The sequence below is a fragment of the Lolium perenne genome, chromosome 1, assembly GCF_019359855.2.
Source record: "Lolium perenne isolate Kyuss_39 chromosome 1, Kyuss_2.0, whole genome shotgun sequence".
NCBI lineage: Eukaryota > Viridiplantae > Streptophyta > Magnoliopsida > Poales > Poaceae > Lolium > Lolium perenne.
Window position 1 is genome coordinate 67982836 of NC_067244.2, and position 8918 is coordinate 67991753.

An 8918-nucleotide genomic window follows, 5' to 3' on the forward strand; every position below is an offset into this window, starting at 1 on the left:
TGACATAAAGGACATGTCGAGGTTTTGGATTAGAGTCTCTCTTTCAGCTTCCGGTATATTTTGCAGCCGAGATCTTGCTCTCCTCCGAGCTTCTCTGTGACTATCTCCCGAAGTTTCTGAGTGTCGACTTAATTCCGCTCGTCGCCTGCTTGATGCGGAAGCTGCCTCCTTCTTCTCGTTCAAAGCAAATTGTCTGTTTTTCCAATTCTCTCCCAGCTCGGGCGAGTCTATATTGATAAGCTTGTAGTTCTTCGACCGTAGCCGTTGTCTCCATTGGTTCAGAACCATCCAAAGCTTTCGCAGCTCTATCCCAGGCTGCTTGTGGAAGTTGAACTCTGACACGTGGTGTGGGCCCGACATATTTAGTGCCCAAACCTCTCCTTAGATCTGAGGGATCGACATAGGGGTTTTCCAAATCGTCGAAAGCCTCTGATGTTTCCTCTTGATCGCGACTTGCTTCTCCAATGGCATAAACTTGGTGATATTTTGGAGTTTTCACTTTGCTTGGTTTGGTGACACCATCATAGAGATTGGTGAAGACCTTCCCAATAGAGATGGATTTGTCGATGAAGTCGAAGCTGTCGGTGTCGCTTGAATCATCGCTTGTATAGGAGTCCGCAGATGACTCGAAGGACATGTCGCTGAAGATCTTGGCGAGTTTTTCGCTTGCCCTGCTGCCGATGAAGCGTGGCGACGAAATCTCCTTGTCGTTTGACTCGATGGATGATACTGAGTTTGAGAAATCAGGACCAACCGCCGATAATCCCGACGAGATCGGAACTTCGAGATGATACGCTCCTTCTTTCTCGATGCGGAAGTGGAACTTTCCAAACGTCATCTTCATGGGCTCCTCCAGATACGCATATGCATCCAAACGGGAGGGCGGGTGAGGAATAAAATCAACGAGACCAGTTTCGATCTGTTTACCTCTCTCCATGATGTTGATTGCTACTGATGAAGTCGACGATCTTGAATGTGCCATCGAGATCAGCTCCTTGTCTCCTCTAGATCCCACAGACGGCGCCAATTGACAAGGTATTAACTTGTCAATGCCTACGGATTGTAGACTAGGGTTTAGCTGGATGTAGAGGGCAAGTAGATCTCGAAGGTTTCAGCCGAAAAGTACTCGACGAATATGAAACTAGGGTTTTAGAAACAATGATCGATGCTTTCTTTGTCCCTCGACTCCCCCTTATATAGGAGGCGGAGCCGAGGGATTCGTATTGTACAAGTTACAGAGTCCGGGAAGGTTTCTAACTCCTCCCGCAAGATTACAAATAATGCTTCCTATTACAATTCTAGCTTTCCTTAACAATATCTTGGGCTTCCGAGTCTTCTTATTCTTCGGGTAGTGGGCCTTCAATAAACCCCGGGTACTATCTTTGGCAGGCCCATTGGGGATGCCTATGTCAGTTGGGGCAAAGTATTTTGGTTGTGTTGTGTGCAGGTTCCACGTTGTTGCTGACGCCGGTAGTGCGCCCTGCCACAAGTCAGCTAGCAACTCCTTCAGTAGTCACGTCTTTCTTCTACTGGTCATTAAACCTTGGTTTCTTAGTGAGGAAAAACTTGCTACTGTGCTCATCATACCTTTCTCTTGGGGTTTCCCAATGGTGTGCAATCTGCACTCATCAAGGATCAATGAAGATCACTGCAGCCCATGATGGACTAATACATCAGTTGCAATGGAGGAAAGGTAGAAGAAGATAGATTCTTGATGGAAAAGGCGAGAAAACGTCGAATAAGGAAATGATAGATTATATCTCATTGTAACAATAGTTGAATCCAAGCATGACTCTCGGGACCTGGCCTCCTATATAAGGGCCAGCAGAGGGCCTGCCGGAGGATATCAAAATCATCCTACACAATCATGCATACTGCATACACCAACCCTAGAAACCTTGCCTTCCGGCAAGTTCACCACAACGCAGTCTATCAACTGCCCCATTATAACCTTTTTTCATCGATAAATCAAGATCAGACAAGCAGGAGTACGGGTTTTACCTCATCGAGAGCTCTGAACCTGAGTAAATCTCGCCTTCTGTTTGTTTGGTATCCGATGCCTCGTGCTAACTTGCAGGATTCCGTCAACTCTAAACCCCTCATGGTGAGCATTGCTGAGAAGCCCCTTGCTAATTACTTTTATAAAAAACTCTATACATGAATTTGCACCCCTCCTGACACTCAGACCGGCCGAAGGAGAAACTAACCTATGGTAGAGGCTGAGGTAGAGGCGTAGCTTCTTCGAGGCGACGGCTGGGAATGTGCCTATAATGCCTTGCCTGATTTGGTATTGGATCCAGTTCGATCACGCAAACCCCATACTTACATCCAAACGCAAACAGGATGTAAGCAAGTTTCGTATTTAGGTACTTTTTCCGCCGATTCTTTTGAATTGACTCAAATATAGTGTAAATTTGTATTAAAACTGAGTTAGTTAAAAGAGACAGCGCGAGTAGTGTTTTGGCGACGCCACAGTCGACTTATCGTCACTGAGCAACTGGATGGCCGTTAGTTACCCAACGGCCTCCCTTCCTCCCCGCCAGGCTGCCATGGCTTCCACCGTCACCGTCCTTCCAGCCGCCCTCCCACGGTCGTCACCGCCGCCACCTCCCCTCCATACCTCTCATCGACAGCCCAACCCACTAGCCGCAAACCTGTCCCTCTCCTCCGGCCACCCCTCCGACGCGGCGTCGCTCCTCGCCGCTGCCGCGCGCACCGGCGACCTCCGTCTCGGCCGCGCGCTCCACCGCCGTCTCCTCCGAACCGAATTCCTCGACACGGACGCCGTGGTCGCCAACTCCCTTCTCACTATGTACTCCAAGTGCGGCCACGTGAGTGCCGCGCGCAGGGTGTTTGACGGAATGCGCGGCCTGCGGGACCTCGTCTCCTGGACTGCCATGGCCTTCTGCCTCGCGCGAAACGGCCAGGAACACCAAGCACTGCGCCTCCTCGGCGAGATGCTTGAGTCAGGACTCCAGCCGAATGCCTTCACGCTGTGCGCTGCGGCTCGCGCCTGCTTCCCCAGGGAGCTCTTCCACTCGGCTGGTGGTGCGGTCCTTGGGTTAGTACTCAAGACGGGGTTCTGGGGCACCGACGTCTCAGTAGGCTGCGCCTTGATTGATATGTTCGCGAGGAACGGGGACCTGGTGGCAGCAAGAGAAGTGTTCAATGGGTTGATCGAGAGGACAGTGGTCATCTGGACTCTGATGATTACACGGTACGTGCAGGGTGGGTGCACAGGTAAGGCGGTCGAATTGTTTCTTGGTATGCTGCAAGCCGGTTTTGAGCCGGACGGATACACCATGAGCAGTATGATTTCGGCTTGTGCGGAGTTGGGATCAGTTACATTAGGGCTGCAACTGCATTCTCTAGCACTCCGGGTGGGTCTGCTATCTGATAGCTGTGTGAGCTGTGGACTTGTGGACATGTACGCAAAACTGCATATGGAACACTCCATGGAGCATGCAAGGAAGGTCTTTGAACGGATACCCAGGCATAACGTGGTGTCATGGACAGCGCTGATATCAGGATATGTGCAATGTCGAGCACAGGTAAACAATGTGATGGAGCTCTTCTGTGAAATGTTGAATGAGAGCATCAAACCAAACCACATGACATATTCTAGTGTTCTCAAGGCATGTGCAAACTTTTCTGATCAAGATTCAGGCCGACAAATTCATGCCCATGTTGTGAAAACTAGCATAGCGGATGTAAATGTCGTTGGGAATGCTCTGGTGAGCATGTATGCTGAATCTGGTTGCATGGAGGAGGCTAGAAAGGCGTTTGACCAGCTTTATGAAAGGAACATACTTTCTATCAGTTCTGATGATATTGGTGGAGCTCAGAGGAGAAATGCCTCTTGGAACTCTCACACAGAGAGCATGGACATTGGAGTCAGCACCTTCACATTTGCTAGCCTGCTTAGTGCTGCCGCCAATTTAGGATTGCTAACCAAAGGTCAGCAACTGCATGCGCTTTCAATGAAATCAGGCTTTGGGTCTGATAAAGGTGTAAGCAACTCTCTTGTTTCCATGTATTCTAGGTGTGGATACTTGGAAGATGCTTGTCGAGTATTTGATGAAATGAAAGACCATAATGTTATCTCATGGACTTCGATAATCAGTGGCTTAGCCAAGCACGGGTACGCAAAACGAGCGCTGTCATTGTTCGATAACATGATCTTGGCCGGTGTAAAACCAAATGATGTCACATACATTGCTGTGTTATCTGCCTGTAGCCATGTTGGTCTCGTGAAAGAAGGGAAGGAATACTTCAAATCAATGCAGAAGGATCATGGACTCATACCGAGGATGGAACATTATGCTTGCATGGTGGATCTGCTTGCACGATCAGGTCTTGTTCAAGAAGCCCTGGAGTTCATTTACGAAATGCCCTGTAAAGCGGATGCATTGGTGTGGAAGACTCTTCTCGGTGCTTGCAGGACTTATGACAATTTTGAGATTGGTGAAATTGCCGCTAATCATGTCGTAGATCTTGATCCGCTAGATCCAGCTCCATATGTCCTGCTCTCAAACTTGTACGCTCATGCTGGTTTATGGGATGAAGTTGCAAGAATAAGGAGTCTGATGCGAGACAAGAACTTGAGCAAGGAAACTGGCTTGAGTTGGATGGATGTTGGAAACACTATTCATGAGTTTCGAGCTGGTGACACCAGCCATCCCCAAGCACAACAGATCTATGCGAAGTTGGACGCGTTGATCAGAGAAATCAAAGACATGGGCTATGTACCAGACACAAGCATTGTTCTCCATGACATGTCGGATGAGCTTAAAGAGCAGTATCTGCTTCAGCACAGCGAGAAGATTGCTGTCACATTTGGTTTGATTACTACATCAGGTACAAAACAAATAAGGATATTTAAGAATCTTCGGGTCTGCGCAGACTGCCATTCTGCAATCAAATATATCTCTAAATCCACTGGAAGGGAGATTATATTGAGAGATAGCAACAGGTTCCATAGAATGAAAGATGGGAAATGCTCATGTGGTGAATACTGGTGAGCTGTGAATGATGATTGATGAGCTCCGTGGGTCGGGTTTTTACTTAAGAAATTCTAGGTTTTTGATTCAGTAGGCCCCTTTTGCTAGTAAGTACTAACTGATTTCATTTGCTTAGCTTTTCAAAATCATTGTTTATGCAAAGCATTAGCTACTGTTTATGTATAGTTAGTTCATCTTAAAATTGTAGACCATGCACATTGTACAGTTACATGAGCAATACAACTTCACTACAAGTATGTTTCTTCCTTTTTTTTGTGCATATACTTGCGTAACTCCTGGAAGTTCCTAGGATTAGACTAATAAATACATTCATTTAATTCCCTTTAGAGGGAGGAATTTGTTGGTTCTACTCACAGAATGGAGCAAAATGATATGAATGGTCTGAATGGAGTTGCCCCATTCAGGAATAATGTTCAGATGGACAATACCCACCACATGAACTGCTGTGGTTACAATGGACCGCTCAGGGCAGATGCAAGTTTGTGCTGAGATTGAGGATGAAGAACTCACAAATCCATACATATGTTGAAGAAAAATAGCATCACATATCTGAAAGCTTCAACCATTTGAATCCATGGTCACCTATGACCCCTAACAGAAATGCCCTACGTAATAACAGCTCAACTGACCGATTACATACTTCAGGCTCACAAGAACATACAAATTATACAAGCTAATTCTTCATATTACAACAGCCAGTACACAGTGAGAGAGATAGCAATCTGACTTTAACTAATTTAAAATCGCCACGTCCCAAAATGAAAAGGTTGCACTATATAATCAAATGACGAGATTGAAGTGCATGAGAAATGTAAACCGGAGCTTGTCTCATTCCATCCTTCTCAGTTCGGGTGGAAGCCGCACACCATTCAACACCAAATTCGATCCAGTAAGGTCTTGGATGTTCATCAATTCCTCCCTGCTGTATTTTATCCTTTCATCTGTCAAATAAAAAGGCAAACTTAATGTCAAACATTATAAAAGGCATAGCTCACACTGAGATTGTCTTCCTTGTAACTAAAAGAGAATGAGCTAGAGTGAAGTTATAGCACCCTTACCTACGAAAGAGATACCAGAAAGGCTGCTAGCATCAGCCGAAATGTTAACAGTTTTTGCTTTTGACTGTAGAAGTTGCTTAGACTTGTGAACTTGCGAAGTGCCAACACGATTTTGATGAAGTTCCTCCATTAGTTCATGTCTCACCTCAATCCTTGGATGATGCCTACAAAATGTTGAGATGGCATCTCCTGTTAAGATCCAGCAGCCACTTAAATCCAACACACGTAGCTGGGTTGGGGGCACAAATTGCAGAAGCCCAGAGTTTGACAATACATTCCCACGGAAACCAAGGTGTATCAAGTTTGAGGCGGAAGACACGGCATGCAATGCTGGATCAGACAAGAAATCACTTTTTAGGTACAAATATTTCAGTGCCCTAAAGGATGCTAGGGGAGGTATAACTTCATCTGCCAGTGCTGTGTCCTCCAGATAAAGACTTTCGAGGTATATGAGATGCTCAAGCGGAGGCATAGACAATGTTTTCTCCGAGTTTGCTTCAACACGAGTGAACCCTGTTATGTGATAGAATTCAGTATAATTCGGTAACCCAAAGAGAAAACATGTTGGCTTAATCAACAGAAATAAATAGATGCAAAGCAAAAGAGCTACCTTTGATATTTGTGTGAGTTAGATCTATCACTCTCAATGAAGGCATCAGGCTGATGTAGACTAGAGCAGAATCATCAATTTTTGTATAAGCTAAAGACAGAGAGGACAGGTTCGGAACTGTTCCTGCTAAAACATATGGTGCCTGAGAGGTTATTCCAGTATTCTTCAGGCTTAGATATCTCAGGTTCATTCCTATATTTGCAACATACTGGATTTCGTCGTCAGTTATTCTGCTCAAGCTAAGGTCCAAATGCTCTAGACTCTTCAGCTTTTGCAAGATATGCAAGTTGCTTAAAGAGCAACCTGACATGTCCAAAAATGAAAATGAGTTTGCTTCAATGCTAGAGAACACTTCATCAATGTTACCAAATGAGGCGGCAGAGGCGGTAAACTTTTCCAGAGGAATACGAACTTCAGAATCCCCGCCGCAGATAGAATGAATCGTACAGTTGCTCATGTTAAGATACCGCAGGTTTGGAAGAGGTGGTAAACGAGTCACATATGTCCAAGAAACATTCAAGAACCTCAATCTTGTAAAAGCTATAAGGACAGAAGCTCCCTCGTCAGTAATTTCACTACCCCATATATCAAGGTGCTCAAGTTGTGTGAGTACCTGGAACAGTAACAAGTACACGAAATTAACACTCCATTACGCATCATTCCGAGATAAATGAGCAAACAGTAGCATGCTGATATATATGTGCATAGACCATCCGAAGCAAAAACGTGAAGACTAATAAATAAGATCAAATTAGCATGGGACAATCTCTACATTCATTAACGAAATAAAATGGCTGTACATCATGAGACCATATATACCTGTAATGACCGTAATGCTTTGTCGGTCATATGAATTCCCCCCAAATCTAGCAACTGTAAGTTTTTCAGTGCAGAGATAAGCATGACGCCATTGTCAGTCAATCCAGTGTCAGATAAGTGTAGCTTCTCCAAGCTATCATTGGAGACTATATGTTTGATGCCGGCGTCTGATATCCTTGAGCATCTGGACAAGTCCAATTCTTTTAGTGTACTCATGCCTGGAGGAATTTTGATGAAACTATCAGATAATTCATTTCTTCAATCAAACCAATCAACTACAGGCTGGAAATTATGCTTCAGTCATTCGGAGCTGTACCGGAGAGTGCCCAGACCGCAGCGCTGTTGACGTTCTTGCAGTCCGCCATCTTGAGGACCCTGAGGTACCGAAATGCACCGAGGTAAGCCATCCACTCGGCATCTACGGCGGTGTTGCCGCTCAAGTCGATCTCCTCCGCCGAGTACCGGAAAACCCTGCGCACGAAAGCACGATTCATCCACACGCAGCAGGAAGCAATAGATCTTGGCAGGGTACCCCGCAAACAAAGAAAACATCGCGCAAGCTCAGGCGTATCGAAGCGGAGAAGGTGGGCCGGGGCGTTTACTCGAGGAGGGAGGGGAACAGGAGGCGGCGGGCGGCGAGGCGGCGGAGGAGCTCGTCAGCTAGCGGCCCCGGGAGGCGCTCCAGGGACCGGCGCTGGCGGCGCCAGGCCTCCACGGTGGCTGGGCCGCAAGCCGCTGCGTCGATACATCGGTCGACCAGCCGCGTCCCGCCGGCGTTCCCGGCGGACGCGGAAGCGGAGGCGGCTGCCATGGGTCGGACCGCGCGGCGAGTCACAGGGGTTTCGGTCGGAGCCGCCGGTTTGACGGGGATGGGATCTCAGGTGAGGTCCTCCGCGCAGCTCGGCACGACGTAGGATTGTCTGTCTGAAGTCTGGACGAGAAGAGACTGGACTGGCCGGCAGTGCAGCTGCAGTTGGTGGTACGGCAAGCGCAACATCTCAGCCATCCAAAAGCATCCAACGTCATACAACCACCTTCTATTTTGTTATAACAACTTTTTTCTATTTCTTGTCCCTTTCTTCACATTTTTTCTTTAACAGATTTTCCTTCATCTTTCTCTCGCGCAAGCTTATCTCCTGTCACTTGCTTAAGATCACGGAGGAGTGTAGACGAGCTCTCTCTAGGGTGGAAATGCGGCGTCCGCAAACAGCAGTCACACATCCCACAAACAAAAAAATTTAGAGCAGATAAAGATAGGAATTGGACGAGATTTAAAGGAGCCGTAGTGCAAATTGCTAACCCGCATCCCGCCCCGTTTGATAGCTTAACTCTCTCTCCTCTCTCATGGCTATCAAGATGACCAATCTTTTTTTTTGTATTCTAGTCCATTTTCTTCCTCCGTCGACCTCG

The 8918-nt window shown here is 46.8% G+C and overlaps 2 protein-coding genes across 2 annotated transcripts; one reads left to right on the forward strand and one right to left on the reverse strand.

Annotated features, from left to right (window-relative positions):
* Positions 1 to 2475: 2475 nt before the first annotated feature.
* LOC127296126 (pentatricopeptide repeat-containing protein At3g49170, chloroplastic) lies at positions 2476 to 5267 on the forward strand. Its single transcript, XM_051326157.2, has one exon. It carries the CDS (start codon positions 2502 to 2504, stop codon positions 5019 to 5021), a length of 2520 nt encoding a protein of 839 aa, XP_051182117.1. The 5' UTR covers positions 2476 to 2501; the 3' UTR covers positions 5022 to 5267.
* A 252-nt stretch (positions 5268 to 5519) lies between these two features.
* On the reverse strand, positions 5520 to 8452 carry LOC127296137 (uncharacterized). The gene is made up of 6 exons (XM_051326169.2): positions 8111 to 8452; positions 7825 to 7979; positions 7509 to 7726; positions 6690 to 7302; positions 6080 to 6592; positions 5520 to 5962 (listed from the first exon to the last, which is right to left on the reverse strand). Exons 1-6 carry the CDS (start codon positions 8317 to 8319, stop codon positions 5850 to 5852), a joined length of 1821 nt encoding a protein of 606 aa, XP_051182129.1. The 5' UTR covers positions 8320 to 8452; the 3' UTR covers positions 5520 to 5849.
* Between the last annotated feature and the right edge of the window lie 466 nt (positions 8453 to 8918).